A 21,039-nucleotide genomic window follows, 5' to 3' on the forward strand; every position below is an offset into this window, starting at 1 on the left:
GCCGATTATGGCAACACCCCACCGATTATGGCAGGCAGACCATGGCAGCAGTCTTTGCTACTTGGGGAGAGAAGGAGACTACTATTTATAGGGAGAATTGACGTCAAGTTGGCTTATCAGTTACCAGGGAAACCAGCTGGGGCACATCCGTCACAGCCCCTCAGATTAACGACTATCACGAGGGCAGATGTTTCCCTTTAATAAATTAGCAGGTAGAGCAGGGATTAGATCAGTCACTAGCTGGGGCAGGGGGCAAACATTCACGTGAGTAGGGCGCAGGTGGAACGGACTGGTCGAGCAGAGGATGTACAAAGAGCAAGAGAACAGCCATCTTGAATGGCCTGACCATACATCCACCCTGGGGCTGTGTAGAGTGCCAGGAATGACCCTTGAGGAGGGCTGGGGATGGGAGGGAAGAAAGGAAGAGAATGGCCCCCTGGGAGTGTTGCCTGCAGCCTAGGGTGACACGGACGAAGGCTCTGAGTGGACAGACCTGGCTGGCTGCAGCATCCTTGGGGATGCCGTTTCCCTATTTCCCCACCTCCTGCAAACCCAGGTGCAGCCCAGGGCCCAGAGCCTTCCAACAGGAGCTCAAGACCAGGCAGCTGAAGCCCTGTTCTGGTACATCTCTGCTCAGTGCTGGCTCTGGGTCTGAGCCTGGCTTGGGTTCCTCCCTGTTCTGTAGCAGAAGGTGAGGCCAGAGGTTGTGGGGACACTGGGGGTGGGGGGAGGAGAAGAAGGGAAGGGTCTGGTCTCACCTGCCCCATCCTAGTGGTGGAGGTGGTGGAGACTGAGGCCTCCAAAGTTGGGTTCTCATCCTCCAGGGTGGTGGCGTTTTCTGACTCCAGAGCAGGCCTCAAAGCCCATCCCACCCTGTGTGTATGCTGTGGGGCATGGGGTATGATACTCCCAGATTTAGGCCCCCATGGATTAATGGCACAGACCTACCCCAGGTTTAACCCTGGAGATTTAGAATGCTAAACCTGGATCCCCTCAGGTTACAAATACAGAAACTGAGGCCGAGGCAAGGGCAGTCCCCTTCTCCTCCAGAGTCACACTGGTTAAATGGGCCTGGAGCCCCCGTATCCATATTCTCTGACGTTCTCTCCTCAAGTCCTCAAACAATGACAGAAGTCATAACTTGAGCATCTACTAAGTGCAGGACTCTGTGCTGGATGTTGGAGACGCAGAGACAACTGCCCTCAGGGGCTTTTGGTCAACAGGTAAATATACACAGAGAGGAACATGCAGATGCTGGAAAATGATGGATTTGCCTCGAGACTCTGCAAAACTTTGTAAGGTACTTGCCTCCTCTTCATCCTGTGATGGAAGTGGGGGGGCCCTGCCTGCAGAAACGCCCCAAGGCTCAGAAGTGGATCTATGGTGAAGAGATCAAAGATGGGGGGACCAGGGAAGTGAGGGAACAGGGCTGCCAGTGGGCACACCCCAACGCCCCCCCCCAAGACTTCCAAAGGCCCCCGTCCATAAATTGGGCCTCTGCTGCCATCTAATGGAGGAAAGGTAGTCTCTGGAGCCGCCTGCTGGGGCCCCACCAACCTGGCTCCCCTAAAAAAGAGGGCTGTGAAGGACCTTCCTGCCCACAGACCTTTTAATCCTCTGGAGTCTTAAGCTTGGTTTCCTGCAGCCTCTGAAGCTCCCTGGCTGCCCCGCTTCCCGACCACCACCCTCCATTCCACTGTTTCCCCAGTTTCCTTTGTTGCCCAGGTTCTGATTCTGGTGCCCTGGTTCCTGGCCCTGCTAGAGTTCTGGTTCCAGAAGGCCTTTGCTAGGTGCCTTGGGCATGTGCTGCATCCCCCAGCGCCTGGGGCAAATGGACATCTGCAAAGGTGTAGTGAGCCTGGCCACAGCCGCTGGGGCCATCTGCCTGCTCTATAAGGCCATCAGGGCCGGCATAAAATGTCAACCACCCCTCTGCTCTGCCTTACCCATCTGCCTTGCCCGTGAGTGTCCCCGCCCTGGGGAGAGGGCTCGGCCCCAGGAGGTACCTACTCCCCAGGTCTCCCGTGTGGGAGGGCCCCAAGGGGACTCCTCCACGTTCCTTTCTCCTTCCCCTTTCTCACCTCCATCTCCCTCAGAGCCACCCTAGAGATGCTAGCGCAGGCTCCCCAGGTAGTGGGTGGCACTCAAGTGCCTCCTCAGGAGTCATCTGGCAGGTTTCTAAATTCTACATTCAATCTGGCATCCAGGAGCCACTGCTTGGAAACTTGGCATCAGCAGTTCTCCCCAAGGGAAAATTGGGGGACCTACATTCTCAGCCTCCACTAGTCCCTATGACAACTTTGTGCAAAGTAGAGAAAGGAACCCCTTCTGCAAGACTTTGTATTGCCATCTGCTGGAATATCATTGCCATATACCAATTATGATGAAATACTACGTATTACTGCCATATGCCAGAAAGTTGTTATAGTAAACATACAAAATTTTTTTGTTTACGATATGAACAATTCAGCCTTAGATGTGGTGCCCTTGTGCAATACACACCCTGTTCAACTGTACATGGTAGTCCTGCATATAGCAAGAAGTCTTTTCAGAAAAGGCAAGGCAGCCTTGTCCCCAGGTCCCTCTCCCACCGCTTCCCAAACCCCTTCTTTCCTCACTTCTGAGTCCACAGCCTGAACTGGGCTGGGGTGGCTGTCTAGGCCTGGCAATCGAGCGAGAGCAGCACGGGCGGGACTCAGGTGAGCTCCGGAGGCTCCTCAACTCTTTGGAGTGCAAACAGGATGAGTACGCCAAGAGCATGATCCTGCACAGTATCACGTGCTGTGTGTACTTGCTGGAGTCCGAGGTGAGGGAAGGGAAGCAGGAGGTCCTTCCCAGCCAGCCTGGCCCCTGGGGGCTACATCTGTCCCCCTTCCCCCTTGAGTAGCCAGACTGTGTCCTGGGACCTCTCTCTGGCTGATGGCGGGAGGGGTTGTGTTGAGGGGTTTTGGTGACATGGGGGGGTAGGGGGACCAGGACACCCGCTTCTCCTGCCTCTTCTGTCTCTCCTGGCACACTCTAGGCCTCTGCATGTACTAATGATGACATCATGTTGGTGGGCTCCATGCTGGATGACAAGGACAAAAGTGTCAAAATCCAAGCTCTGAACACACTTAAAGCTTTCTCTGGCATCAGAAAATTCAGGCTGAAAATCCAGGTGAGCCCCGCGACAAGTATGGGGCAGAACACAGAGATGTCCATAAGCCATGGGCCATTTAGTGGGCATAGGATGAATGGTCACGTTCCAGAAGTTTGTTTGGGTCTGAGTTTGTAACCCAGAAATATGTTTTTCCTTGGAAGGAGGTGGGAGAATGGTGATCAGATTCCCAGTAGGGTCATAAAAGTCTGCATCTCGGGATAAAACTGTGCTAGGTCCCTAGGAGTATCTCTGAACTCCAAACAGCAGAAATTCCCCAAGTTCTTTCTGACAACAGCCAACTCTCTTGACGGCAACTGGGTGTCCTACAATTCAATTCTGACACTATCTACCTGGAGTTAGTACAGACCCCACAGCTTAGGGCTGAGTCCTGTAAGACTGTCCCCCACTTCTGATTGACCAGCTGTAGATTTGGAGGTTCCCATGCCCCCTCTCCTCAGGCTTGATTATTCACTAGAACGAGTCACAGAACTCAGGAAAATGCTTTACTTACACTTACCAGTTTATTATAAAAGATATAACTGGGAAGCAGCCAAATGGAAGAGGTACATAGGGCAGAGTATGGGGGAAGGGCTTCCATGCCTTACCCAGGTGTGTCACCCTCCTAGCACCTCGATGTGTTCACCAACCCGGAAGTTCTCCAAACCGTGTCATGTAGGGGTGTTTATGGAGGTTTCATTATGTAGGCATAATTGATTAATCATTGGCCATTGGTGATTGAACTCAATCTCTGGTTCCACTCTTCTCCGCAGAGGACAGGTATGGGGCTGAAAGTTGCCTTGAGTTGCCTCATTTGCATAAACTCAGGGATCATGGAAAGGGCCTCATTAAGAATAACAAAAACCACTCCTATCGGGAAAGTGCAAGGATTTTAGGAACACTGCGTGGAATCAGGGACAAAGACCAGATATATTATCATACCACTCCACCACGCTGTGTTGGTCTGAGGCCGGCGGCTGGGCCACTGATGTCTTCACTACCACCACGCAGAGAAAATATAAGCCACCAAATGTCAGTTCCCCCAGCTTCCTGCTACTAGGCCTCCAGGCTTACCTGTTACTCATCCTTTCCTGCTTTCCTGTTGGTGCCATGAAAAAATGGCTTTCTTCCTGTCTGTGTTCAATGTTAGTCTCAGTCCTGGATCCTGTCCGCTTCCCTGAGGGCCTCTCTCCTTGATTAAACTCTGTCTGACATGGCCTCCCCCGGCTCCTTCCCATTAGCGTTCAAGAAGCTCTATTCCTTCCCATCTTAAAAGGCAAAACCAAAAAAACATCTTCCTTGACCTCCAAGTCTCTCTCTAGCAAATGATCTCTCTCCCAAAATATTTTACTTAAAAATAAGTGAAATACTCAAAACTTGCAAACATTTTATGCATGTATGGTAGAAAGACTAAGAATAAAACAAAACACACGTAACCAGAACCCAGGCTAAGAAATAGAACATGACCAGTTGGTTAGATGCCCCAGATGCCCCTCCTTAATCCTCGCCTCCTCCCCCACCAGAGGCAATCATTCCTCTGCATTTTATCAATTTCTTGATTTTCTTTGTCGTGTTACCATATACACATGTGTCATCATTTTCTAGCAGGGCACGGCAGACAAAAATAGGTAAAAGATAGTTAGAATGTTTTTAAGCTTCATGGATCTGGAAGTATGCAGTTTGTATTCTGCGGTTTTCCTTTTCCCTCCAACATGGAAAGATTCGTCCTTAGTCATGTGGACTGGTCTGTTTCCTTCTTTTGCACTGCTCTGTAGTGTTCTAGTTCATGAATACCCTGCAATCTTATTCATCCAGCTGCCCATGAGTAGGCATTTGAGTTGTTTGCACATTGTGCCATGAGCATTCTTTACACACCTCCCTCGTGGACGTGGGAGACTTTCTCTAGGACATGTATGCAGGAGTGGGATGGTTGGGTGAAAGGTATGCCCAGCTTTTCAAGAAGGGCCGTATCAGTTTACACCCTCCACCAGCCCCACATGAGTGTTTCTGGTGCATCATTTCTTCCCCGACACTTGGTATTTTCGCACTTTAAATTTTTTGCATCAAACTTTTTTTGGGAAAAAAAGGTCTCTAGGTCTCCACTTGCTGGCTGCCTCTACTTTATCCCTTGACCCTCTCAGTTGCCCTAAGGCTGTTATTCTCAAGCATATCAGAATTGCCTGGAAAGCTGGTTAACAAATGAAGATTTCAGGGCATTACATCCAGAGGGTCCGGTTCAACAGGGAAGCTGTGTTTTTCACAAGCCCCCAGAAGATTCTGATGCACGTGGCCTGGGCACCACTGTTCCTTCTTTCCCCAGGGTCTGTATCCTGAGGACCTGACCCCTGTTCTCCTCTCTCTGGGTGAATGCAGCCACTCCCTACTGAGGGGTGGGGGCAGGGAGGAGCAGGGTACTAATGGGAATGCTGTGCTCCCCACTCCAGGCTTCTGGCATCCTTCTTACGTGGCTCACAAAGGTACAGCTTGTAAGAGTACCTGCCTTTGGGGCTTCCCTGGTGGCGCAGTGGTTGAGAATCTGCCTGCTAATGCAGGGGACGCGGGTTCAAGCCCTGGTCTGGGAGGATCCCACATGCTGCGGAGCAACAAGGCCCGTGAGCCACAACTACTGAGCCCGCGCGTCTGGAGCCTGTGTTACTCAACAAGAGAGGCTGCGATAGTGAGAGGCCCGCGCACCGCGATGAAGAGTGGCCCCTGCTTGCCACAACTGGAGATAGCCCCTGCACAGAAACGAAGACCCAACAGCAAAAATTAATTAATTAATTAATAAACTCCTACCCCCAACATCTTAAAAAAAAGAAGCCCCTAAAACCAATCAATTTCTGGAGGTGAAATATAAACAAATACACGCAAAATATTAAAAAAAAAAAAAAGAGTACCTGCCTTTGGTAATAAGGCCCAAGCATCTTGCAGCTCAGAAGCCAAGATTCCTTTTTTCTTTCAACAAATGTATATTGAGCACGTACTTTGTATCCAAGCACTATGCTAGGCACTGGAGACACAGCAGTGAACAGAGTGGGAAAGATCCCTGCCCAGTGGAACTTATATTGCCTGCAAGGCAGGCAATACACAAATAAGTGAAATATATGGTGTTTCATGGGGCAAGTGCTATGGAGAAAAATCAAGAAGGGTGGTAAGGAAGGCTGGCATGGGGGTGGTGTTGCAATTTCTAAGGAGAAAATCTTTGGGACCTAGGGCTTGATAAAGAGGTCATAGAAATGACACCAAAAGCACAATCTATAAAAGAAAAAATTGATAAATTGGACTTCATCAAAATTAAAAAAACATTTGCTTTGTGAAAGACCCTGTTAAGAAGATGAAAAGACAAACTGCAGATTGGAAGAAAATATTTGCAAACCACATTATCTGACAAAGGACTCATACCTAGATTATATGAAGAACTCCCAAAAGTCAACGTCAAAAACAATAATAATCCATTTAGAAAATGGGCACAAGACATGGAGATATTTCACTGAAGAGGATATACGAATTGCAAATAAGTGCATAAAGAATGTTTAACATTTAACTAGCCATTAGGGAAATGCAAATTAGTACCACAATGAGATATTACTATACACCTATTAGATGATTTAAACTCCAAATTAGTGACAATGCCAAATGCTGGTGAAGATGTAGAGAAACTGGATCTCTTGAATGTTGCTGGTGGGAATGTAAAATGATACACCAGCCACTCTGGAAAATAGTTTGGCAGTTTCTTTAACAAACTCTTTTACCATACAAACCAGCAATTGCACTCTTGGGCATTTATCCTGGAGAAATAAAAACTTACATCTGCCAAAAAACCTGTTCACAGTTGTTCATAGCAGCTTTGTTTGTAATGGTCAAAAACTGGAAACAACCTGAATGTCTCTCAGTAGATAAATGATTAAACAAACTGTGGTAGTCCATACCATGGAACATTACTCAGTAATAAAAAGGAATAAACTATTGATACACACGACCACTTGGATGGATCTCAAGGGCATTATACTGACTGAAAAAATCAATTTCAGAAGGTTACAAAATGTGATTCCATTTATATAACATTCTCAAAAATGACAAAATTAGATGGAAAACAGATTAGTGGTTGCCGCTGGTTAGGGCTGGTTTTGATGGGCAGGGCTAAGTGTGACTAATAAGGGACCCACAAGGGAGATCTATGGTGATTCTGATGGAATAATCTGTTGATTGCAGTGGTGGTTACATGAAGCTACATATGTGATAAAATGACATGGAACTATACATACACATTGTGCTAATACCATTTTCCTGGTTTTGATACTGTATTGTAATTATCTAAGATGTAGCTATTGAGGGAAACTGGGTGGAGGGCACAAGGGACCTCTCTGTACTGTTTTTGAAACTTCCCATGAATTTATAATTATTTGAAAATAAAAAGTTTAAAAACAAAAAGTGTGTTGCATATTGACAGTGCTATGGGGAAAAATAAAGGTGGGGATGAGGGAGGCAGGGATGGGAGTGGTGCTGCCGTCTTAAAGGAGCAGGTGGTTGGGGAAGGCCTCCCTGAGAAGGTGACATTAAAGCAAAGTCTTGAAGGAAGTAAGAGTGAGCTGTGAATAGCTGAGGAGGGAGAGCATTCTAAGCAGAGGGAACACCATGTGCAAAGACCTAAGATTGGTGTGTACCTGGCATGTTCAGGGAATAGCTAAGGCCATTGTGATGGAAACCATGGGAGCAAAGGAGAGAATAGGAGATGAGGCCAAAGAAATAATGGGGGGAGAGGGACAGATCATGTCAGACCTTGTAAGCCACTGTAAGGGCTTTTGCTCTTACCCTGAATGAACTAGGGACTCTTGAGCAGTCCAGCCTGTCTGCTGTTCTGAGAATAGATGCAGGGGACAAGGATGGAAGCAGAGAGAAGGACGCTATTGCAGAAACCCGGGGGAGAGGTGATGGTGGCTTGGAACAGGGTGGTAGAGGGGGATGGTGAGAAGTGTCTTGATTGTTGGTAGATTTTGAAGGTAGAGCCAACAGGATTTTCTGAAAGGTTGGAAAAGGGTGTGAGAGAAAGAAGGGAGTCAAGGAAGAACATAGATTTTTGGTCGGAGTAATTGGAAGGCCGGTGTAACCAACATCTGAGATAGGAAGGGTAGTGGAAGGAGCAGGTTTGGGAGTGGAAATGTGTTGACTCAGAGGTTTAGTAAGATTCTCAGAAAGAAGTGGAACTGGCACTTGCATATATGAGTCTGGAGTTCAGGGAGAGGTCTGGGCTAGAGATAGAAAGTTGAAAGTCATCAGCATATGGATAATTTTTAACACTGAGTCTGTGAGTCTTTAACACTGTATCACTAAGGGAGTGCTGAAGATACAGGAGGAGGTTGGGCAGAAGAACTGGGAAAGAAACATGTGATGGAGAAGCCAAGTGAAGAAAGAGTTTCAAGGGGGTGAGAGGAGTCAACTAGGTCAAATAACATTGAGAGTTAAAGTGGGGAACTGTGTGTGGGGTTGGCTCAGTTTTTGTGGGCGGGGGCAGTGAAGAGTGAAGGCAGAGGCTGGGCTAATGTTGAGGATTATCATATAAAAGTAGAAAACCCTTCTCCTCTCCCCCCTCCCTAGGAACACTGCATCAAGGTGCTGGAACTGATCTCCACCATCTGGGACTCGGAGCTGCACATTGCAGGCCTCAGACTCCTCAACAACCTCCCACTGCCTGACTCTGCACATCCACAGCTGCGACGGGTGATGCCTGCCTTGATGGAGATCCTGCAGTCAGACTACATCCTGGCACAGGTGCCTGAGGACCAGAGCCCAGGCCCTGCCCTCCTGACCAGCCCTGGCACAGCACCTAGGGGGAGGAGCAGAGATTTGTGTCTTCCCTGCTCAGGCCCACCTGTCTTCTCATTCTTTACCCTTTCCTTTATTCAGGTGCAAGCCGCGCGATTGCTGAGCAACCTGGCGCAGAAGAACGACCTTCTCTACGATATTCTCAACTGCCAGGTGAGAAAAGAACTGAAAGACGAGCTAATGGATGTGAACTCAGATATTGTGAAAGGAAGAATCGTGGATTCTTCGGACAGACTTAGCCCTCGCAAAATCATCTTGTTCCTCTTTCTGCCTCTGCACTAGGTACATTGCAAAGCACCCCCTCTTCTGTCCTCCCAATACAATCAGATCTTCCTTTGAGGGACTTTCTGCACTCAGAGTCAGGAACACAGGTGACAGAAGTTAATGTAGGTATTTTAACATTAGGGGAAAATTACTTATAACAAAAATAATGATTAGGAATAGACAGGGTCACTACATAATAATAGTTCAGAAGGATAAAGCAACTCTAAACTTATATGAACTTAGTAACATAATCTCAAAATATATATATGGCAAAACTTGATAGAAGTATAAGGAAATCGTTTTTTCTTTTTTCAGTTTTATTGAGGTATAATTGACAGATAAATTTGTAAGATATTTAAAGCATATGTAGTAAATCAACTATACCCCAATAAAAACTAAATATATATATATATAAAAATTATACTAAAGAAAAAGTGTATGTTGTGGTGATTTGGTATACGTTGTGAAAGGATTCCCACCATCTAGTTCATTAACACATCCGTCAACTCACATTCTGTTTGTTTTTGGTGAGAACAGTTAACTTCTACTCTCTTAGCAAATTTCAGTTATATAATAGTGTTATCAACAGTACTCACCATGTTTGCATTAGACCCTTGGATCTTATTCATCCTTTAGCTGAAAGTATGTACCCTTTTACCAACCTCTTCCTATTTCCCCCACACCCCACCCTAACCCCTGGCAACCACTTTTCTACTGTTTCTGTGAGTTTGACTTAAAAAAAATTCCACATTTAAGTGATACCATGCAGTATTTGTATTTCTCTTTCTGGCTTATCTCACTTAGCATAATGTCCTCTGGGTCCATCTGTATTGTCACAAATGGCAGGATTTCATTCCTACAGCTGAATAATTGGAAAGAAAAATGGACATATCTATCACCACAGTGGAAGATTTGGAAGATTTTAACTATTCTTTCAGCAATTAATACATAAATACCTAAAACTAGTAAGGTTATACTTGCTGCGAATAACACAAATAAGCTGGAGCTATTAGACATATCCAGAACACTCTACAATTAGTAAATGCACATTCCGCTCAAGTACACAAAATATTTACAAAAATTAACCACATGCTAAGCTTTAAAAGTTTGTCTCGGGGCTTCCCTGGTGGCGCAGTGGTTGAGAGTCTGCCTGCCGATGCAGGGGACACGGGTTCGTGCCCCGGTCCGGGAAGATCCCACATGCCGCGGAGCGGCTAGGCCTGGGAGCCATGGCTGCTGAGCCTGCGCGTCCGGGGCCTGTGCTCCGCGACGGGAGAGGCCACAACAGTGAGAGGCCCGCATACCGCAAAAAAAAAAAAAAAAAAAATTTGTCTCAACAAATTTCCCTGAATCAGTAGTATCATATCACTCATGTTTTATGACCACAATGAAATTATGTTAAAGAATGATAATGAAAACTAAAAAATTCCTATACAGTTGGATCTGAAACTTAGGTATATTGGGGAGTTGAGGCAATAGGAGGATGGAGGAACTTTAGAATTTACCTTGGACTTCATTCCTCTCTCCATCCCACTCACAGGTACACTCCAACTTCCTGAACCTGTTCCAGTCCACACAGCCCGGGAGTCTGCTGCTTGAAGTACTGGTGTTTGCAGAGAGGCTGACTGAGGGCCGGAGTTCACCCCACTACCGTGCTGTGAAGTGGCATTACAATGAACAGTCTGTGCACGAAGCTCTCTTTGGGGATGACTCACGACTGGCAGACCGGCTGCTTGCCCTGCTCATCCACCCCGAGGAGGATGTTCAGATCCAGGCCTGCAAAGTCATAGTCAGCCTGCAGTGCCCCCAGGATGTGGGAGTCCGGCCCTCCTGCCCGCCCAGTCATTCTGGCTTTAATAATGCGGAATAAAATTATGGAGAGCCAATAAATGAGTATGGGAGAGAAGCTTGAGGGGCAGTGTCTGTCCAGGGCCTTCCAGGGTGGGTGTAGATTTCAGCCAGCATAACTTCCTGTCAAAGTGTGGGCCTGTCTCCCCAAACGCATTCCCTTTTTAGAGGACAGACTCCCTTCTCTTGCTGCTTTTATTTATTTATTTTTTTGAGTGATAATTTTTATTGGAGCATAGCTGATTTATAATTTTGTGTTAGTTTCTGCTGTACAGCAAAGTGAATCAGTTATACATATACCTACTCTTATTTAGATTCTATTTCCATATAGGTCATTACAGAATACTATGCTATACAGTGCTACACAGTAGGTTCTTTTAATTATCTATTTTATATATAGTAGTGTGTATATATATGTCAATCCCAATCCCAATCCAATTTATCCCTCTCCCTCTCTTGCTGCTTTTAAATTTGAATGGGGAGCCAGTGCTTTCAGGGAGTTTCAGGGAGAAGGCAGATTTGGGGACTAAGGCCAAAGATAATCAACAGGAGACAGTATATAGCACTGGATTACTCAAGATGGGCTGGGCTACGCCATAGTAACAATAACCTCCAAATCTTAGTAGATGACCAGGGTTATTTCTTTTTCACACTACATGCTCCTGGCAGGTCAGTTGGGGGTAGAGGGGCAGGAAAAGTGACTTGCCCAAGGTCACATGACTGGTCTGGGGCAGAAGTAGGATTAGAACCTCCTAATTTTTACTGGGCTTTTTACTTTCATAGTCCTTGGCTCAAGCCCTGTGGGATTGGACCATAGATTCTAAGCCAGAATCTGTGGCAGTTGAGAAAGACCTCAGTGCTTCCAGATTTTAGGGGCCAGTTTAGGACTGAACTACGAGGAAATCTGTACCTACTGTATCCCTGACCCAGGACCCCATCACTTGAGTGGGTGGATGGTGGGTGGAGGGGTGTTGGTTAGGATGTGCTGATCAGAGAGCCAGTTCTTACTAAGGGATCCTTATCACTATTTCCCAGAGTCTGATTTGTCACCTCTGAGTGGACAGTCACTACTAGATCTGAATCATCAGCTCTCAGCTTTCTCCTGAGCTCAGGACTGGGGCTACTCCTTCCTGCTACTTGGATACAATGCAGTCACCCCAATGGAACTTGTCAAAAGCCAACATCATCCTACCCACCCCTCCACAAGCTATCCATGTTCCCATGTCACCAGCAACGTATGGGGAGTCACCTTAACTTCTCCTCCCTACCACATCCACCCAGTCCTCCAATTCCCATGGCTACACTATCCCCCATGGCAGGACTTTTGGGAAGTCATTCTCCTACTTCTGTTCTCCATCTTCTCCAGCCCTACACGCTGCAGACTAATCTTAGAACCCCACACTGGGACTTCCCTGGCCGTCCACTGGTTAAGACTCAGCACTTTGGGACTTCCCTGTTGGCGCAGTGGTTAATAATCTGTCTGCCAATGCAGGGGGCACAGGTTCGAGCCCTGGTCTGGTAAGATCCCACATGCCATGGAGCAACTAAGCCTGTGCGCCACAACTACTGAGCCTGAACTCTGGAGCCCACGAGACACAACTACTGAGCCCAAGTACCACAACTACTAAAGCCCACAGGCCTAGAGCCCGTGCTCCACAATAAGAGAAGCCACCGCAATGAGAAGCCCGTGCACTGCAAAGAAGAGTAGCCACCACTTGCCACAGTTAGAGAAAGCCCGCGCGCAGCAAAGCCCCAACGCAGCCATAAATAAATAAATAAACAAACAAACAAATAAATAAAAATTTATTTAAGAAAATAAAAAGACTCAGCACTTCCACTGCAGGGTCGCGGGTTCGATCCCTGGTCAGGAAACTAAGATCCTGCGTGCCTCACGGCATGGCCAAAAAATTTTTTTAAAAAAAGAACCCCACATTGCACCATCCTCAAAAATCTTCATAGTTTCCCCACTGCCAAAGTGAACTTTTCTCAGCCCCAAATCTAGGTCACATTATCTGACAAATATAAGAGTAACTACATCAAAAGCAAATAGGATTTTGTCCTGGAAGGTATGGTCACTGGAGCCCTTTTTTCACATAATAGCACCAAATGAATTCACTTTGCATTTAAGGCCCTTCACCATCTGTTCATCTAACCTAGCAGGTCAACACTCTTCTCCAACCAAACTAGAGCAAACAAGTCACAGCTGACCTAATCCTACCATGTTTGGTCTTGCCCCTGAGGTTTTGATACAAACTTCTCCCTGCCTACAGGGCCCTTCTTTCTCTTTTCCCCTGGGCTGTGTCCCCATGCCCTGCTGTGGTCTAGAGTTTTCTTCAACTATGCCAGCTTTGGCACTTCTGGCAGCACTTCTCATCTGAGCCTCTCATTTGACATTTAGCAAATTAAAGCTTGGGTTTTATAAACTTTGCTCTTTTTGCAGTAAGTCCTATCGGACTGCTTACAAAAGCCTTGAAGGAAGAGCCTGCTCTGGACAGGCACATGATAACAATTGGCTGATGATAATAAAAGGAGAGCTGGCAGTGGACAATGAGACAGGGAGGGGTATATTGGTTATTGGTGGCTGTGTAACAAATTCTGACAAAACTTAGTGTATCAGTCTGGGTCCAATCAAGAGACAGAAACCACACAGTAATTTGAAGAGGGAGATTTAAAAATAATTTTTAGGGCTTCCCTGGTGGCGCAGGGGTTAAGAATCCGCCTGCCAAGGCAGGGGACACGGGTTCGAGCCCTGGGCCAGGAAGAGCCCACATGCCGCGGAGCAACAAAGCCCGTGAGCCATAACTACTGAGCCCGCATGCCACAACTACTGAAGCCCGTGCGCCACAACTACTGAAGCCCACGCGCCTAGAGCCCGTGCTCCACAACAAGAGAAGCCACCGCAATGAGAAGCCCATGCACCGCAACAAAGAGTAGCCCCCGCTCGCCGCAACCAGAGGAAAGCCCCGTGCACAGCAACAAAGACCCAACACAGCCAAAAATAAAATAAAATTAAAAAATTAAAAAAAAACTTTATATAAATAAAAATAATTTTTACTCCAATCCCCTGTTGTAAATAATAAAGAATTGGTTAGTAAGGAGTAAAGAGAACTCTAGCAGTTGAATAGCAGAACATAGAAGCAGCCCTTCCTTACCCCCAGGACTGAGGCTGAAACAGAGTACCCAGGGAAGAGATATCCACCCCCTACCTCAAGGTTGAAATCCAGACTTTGTTGAGGAGAACACAGCCTGTGGCTCGCTGTATGGCAGAAAAGTCACCGCAGCGTCATACCAGCGGAACTTGCAGAAATCTGCCTTCTTAGATGCCAGGGAAAGTTCTTCATGGGGAGGTGTCGAGCCAAAGGCACTCCACTACAAAACCACCTGAGCAGGGTACAGGAGCTTCCATGTACTGCAGGATCCTGGGGCTGGAGAAACCGTGAGTGCTGCAGGAGCATCCTTGCTGGAGAAGCCACATGCACAGCAGGTGCTGGATGCTGGAGAAGCTGCAGGAGGTGGAGGCACTCTGCTGACACTGCTGCCCAAGGGGTAGTGCCAGGAGGAGCTGCTGGTTGCTGGATGTTGCTGGCCACTCCAGGAGCTGGGCACTGGTGAAGCTGTTTGCACTGCAGGAGCCTGCCAATCAAGCACACTAGAACAGGGAAGCAGAAAACTTTTCCTCCTGCCATGTCTCTCCAGCTTCTTTCCTCTTAACAATTTAAAACATCAATAAGCACTTGTTCTCTCTCATAGGAATTTGGGAGCATCTTGGCATGGTGGTTCTGATTCAGTCAAGTTGTGCTTGCAGTCAAGCTATATTGGCCAGGATTGCAGTCATCTGGAGACTTGACTGGGGCTGGAGGATCACTTCCAGGATGGCACACTCATGTAGATGGCAAGTTGGTGCTGGCAGTTGGCAGGAAGCCTCAGTCTTTCTACATATAGGCATCTTCACAGGGATATTTGAGCATACTTGTGACATAGTAGCTGGCTTCTCCTAGAGTGAATCATCCAAGAGAGAGCAGGGCAAAAGCTGCTGTGCCTTTTCTGACCTAACTTCAGAAGTCATACATTATCACTTCCCCCACATTCTATTTGTTAGACGTGAGTCACTAGGTCCAGTCCACATTCAAGACAAGGGGAATTAGGCTCTACCTTTCGAAGAGGAGAGTGTCAATCTGTGACCATTTAAAAACCACCACAGGTGGCATCAAGCAACAAGCACTATGGAATTCCCTGGCAGTCCAGTGGTTAGGATGTGGCGCTTTCACTGCCATGGCCTGGGTTCAGTCCCTGGTCAGAGAACTAAGATCCCGCAAGCTGCTCAGCGTGGCCGAAGAAAGAAAAACAAACAAAATATCAACAAGGACTAATGCGTACTCAGCAGCTAGATGCATCTGTCTCCCACCTGGGAGGTTCTCTGCTAAGGAGAAGAGAAAGTTCATAACCAATAGTTGCCACCCTATCTATCCCATCCCTCAGTCTGCCCTCCAGCTGGTTAGCTTGTTTCCTTACCTGCAGACTTCTTTTACCTTCAGGCAATTATATTTCCAAAGAAACATCTCCTTCCATCTTTTCAGTTGATTCTAAGAAGGCTTTATAGAAGAGATGGGCTTGAATTGGATCTTGAGAGAGGGAAGAGCTTTCCAGGGTGGGAAACTACTTGGACTTTACCAAAAGGGAAATAAGAGTTTCCCTTTGATGGGATGACGAGAGGGGCTGGGGTGCTGGTAGATGATATTTGGCCAGGGAGACTGCCAGTTACTCCTGTAACTGATTTCCTGAAGGAGATGTGTGAGGGACAGAGATGACGGAACGCCACTGGATGGTTCCAGCAGGACCTCGGCACAGGGTCTCAAGCAGATGGGGCTGGAGTCCCCGGCTTTGTCTTAAGACTTAAAGCAGGGTCTCTCCTCTCTAAACGCACATTACCACTTCTCCTGTGTAATTTGCCCCCCTTGAATGTGAACTGGGCCTAGTGACTTGCTTCTTACCAATAGAATATGGTTGCTGGGCTACACCTCTCAGGCCTGAAAGCCTAGTAACTGCCCAGCCTCAAGACCGAAGAAAGAGCTCGGAGTCAGCAATAGAGAGATAGGGGATCTTACATGTCTGAAACAAAAGGTCCTGGAGCGACATCCTACCATATTCCGCAGACGGCAGGAAGGACATGAGAGCAATCTTCACTACTTAGGGGAGAAAGAGGCTACCATTTATAGGGGGAATTGACGTCAGGTTGGCTCATCAGTTACCCGGGAAACCAGCTGGAGCATGAACCTCACAGCCCCTCAGATTAACGACCATCACAAGGGCAGATGTTTCCTTTTAACAACTGGCAGGTAGAGGAGGGATTAGATCAGTCACTAGCTGGGGCAGGGGACAAACACGTTCACGTGAATAGGTGCAGGTGAAACAGGGACTTGTTGAGGAGCAGATGTACAAAGAGCAAGAGAACAGCCATCTTGAGTGGCCTGACCATGCAATGGCCAAGCGAGAGAATGTTACCTTAAAGATTAGATTACAAAACACTGTGACTTCCATCTTGCTTCCATTCTCCCTTGTCCTTCACTGTCTTGTGCTGATGAAGCCAATGGCCACGTTGTGAGCTGTCCTATGGAGAGGACTCAGCCAACAGCCTGTGAAGAACTGAAGCTGTTGGTCCAACAGCCTGTAAGGAGCTGAAGTCTGCCAGCCACCACCTGAGTAAACTTGGAAGCAGATCCATCCCCAGTCAAGCCTGAAGGTGACTGCAGCCCCAGCTGATACCTTGATTGCAGCCCATGAGAGACCCAGAGCCAGAGGACCCAACCAAGCTGTGACTGCACTCCTGACACACAGAAACTATGAAGTAATAAATGATGAGTTAAGACACTGAGCTTTGGGGTAATTCATTATGTAACGAATGTAATATGTGACTCTTTCAAGGGTCTAGCCACTGGGTCAGTTATTCCACTCAAGGATGAGAACAGAAATCACCAATACTGGGACTTCCCTGGTGGCGCAGTGGTTAAGAATCCGCTCGCCAATGCAGGGGACACGGGTTTGATCCCTGGTCCGGGAAGATCCCACAAGCCACGGAGCAACTAAGCCTGTGTGCCACATCTACTGAGCCTGCGCTCTACAGCCCACAAGCCACAACTACTGAGCCCACGTGCCACAACTACTGAAGCCCATGCTCCTAGAGCCCGTGCTCCACAACAAGAAAAGCGACCACAATGGGAAGCCCGCACACTGCAACAAATAGTAGCCCCCGCTTGCCACAACTAAAGAAAGCCCGCACGCAGCAAGAAGACCCAATGGAGCCAAAAAATAACTAACTAAAAAAAAAAAAAAATCACCAGTGCCACACTCAAGTGTGGGACCTTTAATGCCCATGACCCCTGCCCACAAGTAACTATGGCCATTCAAATGTCCGGGAACACAACGTGGATTTCTTTGAGAGAAACAAGAAGTGGGTGGAGAGAGCCTTTTCCCTCACTGACACCTGCTTCCACAGAGCCAAACGATGAACCAAAACCCCACCCTCTCGTTCCTCTCAACTGTCTTCCCTTCCTCCAAACCATCTCCTTACCCCAGATATTCTCAGTCACTCCCACCTTAGAGCACCTCTTTTCCTTGAGCTGGACAGAGGACTCCCATAGCCAAAACCAAGTAAGGCTTGTCTTCCTCTAAGTGGTAGGGAGAAATGAATAGGTATTTTTCGCCTAAACGTTTGGCACCTGCTACAGCTTATCTGCTGATGAGTAACAGATTTCAAAATGAATGAGCAAGGAGCAAACAAATAATAACAGAAAAACATAGAAATGTGATTTCTTAAAATAGTTTATGGGTTATTGTTCTAGATGCTATGACCTAGATACCTACAATAGAGTAAAAAGAGTGAAGGAAAGCAGAGAAAGAGAGCTGAGTTCATGAACTTGGATTCCATCTCTGGCCATTTCCTGGTGTTCTACAGAGAGCACCGGAGGGTCCAGGCTGCCAGAGCAAGTGTGAGAACCTCAGCTACTTCCTAGGCAGTGAGCTGGTTCCCAAGATTTGACCTCTAGATGGAACCTCAGGGAAAATACCCCGAGGCTGGAGGTACCATCAGTGGAAAAGGGGGAGGAGTTGCTAGGTAACAGATCCTGTCTCCTAGACTGGAAACCATCAAGGTTAACTGCCCAGCTCAGGGTCATACTCTGGGCACACGGTTGGCAATTTTTTTTTTAATTTCCAAGGAATGTATGTAAATTGTGGGCTACTGTGGCTCAGTCTGGACTGAGAGAGAATGACAAAGGGAAATGAATCCTTACTGTAAGGCCTCTGCATTCTCATATCATCCTGGATACTTGTATTCAGGGGTTAGGGGGATGCTGGAGTCAAATATCAGTCCAGGAGACAGAACATGGAATGGCAATTGCACGGTTAAGGAGATTAGAGACAGGACACTTGGGCATGTGTGTGAGTATAACTTGTGGATTTAGAAAGCATACAACCTGGCAAATACACACACACACACACATACCTTAGGCTGCTAGATCATCTGGGCACATGGCTGCCTAAAATAGACCCTGTATTTCCCAGTTTTTCTGGCAGCTAGGGTTAGTCATGTGGCTGACTGACCGACGGAGTGGAGAATATTAAAGCAAGCAGTCAGGCCCTCCCCTCCCTCATCCCCATCCTTCATTCCACTACCTGAGATATGAACAGGTTATAAGACAATCTTTGACCAGGCTGATGAAGGCAATGCCTATAGATGCTAGAGCAATGAAACTAAAGCAGCCTGGACCGCGGAGACTGTGGAGATCCCATATCAGCCCTGGACTGCATATCCTTGGAATGATATGTGAAAGAGAAACAAACTTCTATCTTATATTAATCCATTTGTTCTGTGATTTCTTTTACTGCAGCCAAACCTGTTTGTATAATCTACAGCCCTGTCTTGGTCAATGAAATTCTACTATTAGTGATTTACTTGTTTCATAATTTGCTTGTTAGACAAATATTTATCAAGCTTTGAGGGCTCTTTTTTTATCCTCTTAAATAGGAGCTGGCAGGTGAGCACTGAGCTGGGTACCAGAGAAGGGAGTGAGTTGGGTCCATCAAAGGACTCAGAAAGGGGAGGTGAGCTCATCTATCTGCCCGTCTTTCCCAGGACCATCTTTTGCCTTGGTTTCCACAAATGGCAGTTATCATCTTCTGTCTGTGAAGCAACCGTTTTTAGAGAGGGGAACTATGACTGCCATGAAAATCTAGAAGGGGATGAGGGACTTCCCTGGCAGTCCAATGGTTAGGACTCTGTGCTTCCACTGCAGGGGGCACGGGTTCGATCTCTGCTTGGGAACTAAGATCCTGCATGCCTCGCAGCATGGCCAAAAATTTTTTTTAAATAAAATAAAATAAATTAATTAATTAAAAGTTAGACGGGGATGAACAATTTCAAGTTACCAATGACTGAAAGAGGACAGAGCCCTGTATCAGCAGCTTCTGGACCCTGGGCATTTGTCCAGCAAAGATTGATGATGGCACAGAGCAGGGGGAGCATTCTCTCCGGATTGTTGCTAGAAGGAAGTGACAAGGGAATAGCTGAATGGAAGCTCACCTTCCAGAGGGTGGACCAGGGTGGGTGTGTAAGTGCAGTGCAGTTGGAAGGGGAAGGTCGCAGAGGATGGGACTTTCCCACCAAATTCCCGGGGGAGGACAAAAGCCTGACCATTGGAAATGTGCTTTTTAAAAAACCAACACGTTAAATATATATGAAAGAGAAGCATAGAAATAAAAAGCATAGGTTGACATTCAAAGTGATCTATAGCTGAAAACATTGAAAAGTTTTCAGGTACGCGAGAGAAACCTACCTCCAGCCCATTTAAGTAACCCATGCCACTTCCAGACATTTTGTCCCTGAGGTGTCTCCTATAGATTGGCCTTTGTTCCACCTCCTCCTGGTATGCCTTCCTGGACCTTAGGGCTGGAAATGTGGAAGACATTCTTTTTCTTTTTTTGGCCACAGCAGATAGAGCAAACAAAGGCCATACTTTTTGATGGCAGCTTCCTGATTCTGAGATCACAGCTAAGGCGTGTGTTTCCTGGGGCCAACAGCTGCAGTGATGGCCTCCTGACTCTCATCCTCCTAATGGTGGCAGGGTTGGTAGATTCCTTGGCAGCTCAGTTCTACAGTGGGTTTTTTGAAAAATTTTATTCCTGGAGGTTCAGTCTCTATTCCACCCCTCAAGCCCTTTCAAAGACTTTGTAAGCCCCCAATTACTGTTACATCTCTTTCTGCTTAAAATAGGTACAGTGGTATCTGTTATCTGCAACTGAACCCTGATGGTAAAAATGCCTGACATAGGGACTTCCCTGAGGTACAGTGGTTGAGAGTCCACCTACCAATGCAGGGGACATGGACTTGAGCCCTGGTCCGGGAAGATCCCACATTCCACGGAGCAGCTGAGCCCCTGCACCGCAACTGCTGAGCCTGAGCTCTAGAGCCCGTGAGCCACAACTACTGAGCCCGCGTGCCACAACTGCTGAAGCCCATGCACCTGGAGCCCATGATCTGCGGCGGGAGAGACCATCGCGGTGAGGGGCCCACGCACTGCGTTGAGGAGTGGTCCCCACTTGCCATGGCTGGAGGGGTCTACGTGCAGCCCTAAATAAATAAATAAAATTATTTTTTAAAAATGCCTGACATAGAGTAGGTGGTGCTAAATGTTTGTTGAATAAATGAATGAATGGGCAAATGGAGATGGCCAAGATGTCTACAGTCGGTTGGGAAAACTAGTTGGACTCAATAGAGTGGTCAGAGCAATCAATGGACATAAGTGGACAGTGAAATCAATTTGGGATTCTAACCGACATTTAAAAAAAAAGATGAAATAGAATAGAAAATCGCAGAGCAGATCACATATAGTAACTGTAAGTATTGTTTTGTGAAACTTTAGCTTCATACACACATACACATTTTATGTATATGTGTGTACATACACACACAT

At 47.0% G+C, this 21,039-nt stretch overlaps 1 protein-coding gene across 1 annotated transcript; it reads left to right on the forward strand.

Annotated features, from left to right (window-relative positions):
- Positions 1–754: 754 nt before the first annotated feature.
- Positions 755–11,286, forward strand: ARMC12 (armadillo repeat containing 12). The gene is made up of 6 exons (XM_082639479.1): positions 755–2,026; positions 2,633–2,806; positions 3,023–3,157; positions 8,732–8,905; positions 9,041–9,112; positions 10,764–11,286. The coding sequence occupies exons 1-6, from the start codon at positions 1,802–1,804 to the stop codon at positions 11,091–11,093; spliced, it is 1,110 nt and encodes a 369-aa protein (XP_082495605.1). The 5' UTR covers positions 755–1,801; the 3' UTR covers positions 11,094–11,286.
- Positions 11,287–21,039: the final 9,753 nt, after the last annotated feature.

Source organism: Mesoplodon mirus (genome assembly GCF_964341445.2).
Source record: "Mesoplodon mirus genome assembly, chromosome: 12".
In the NCBI taxonomy this organism is placed as follows: Eukaryota; Metazoa; Chordata; class Mammalia; order Artiodactyla; family Ziphiidae; genus Mesoplodon; species Mesoplodon mirus.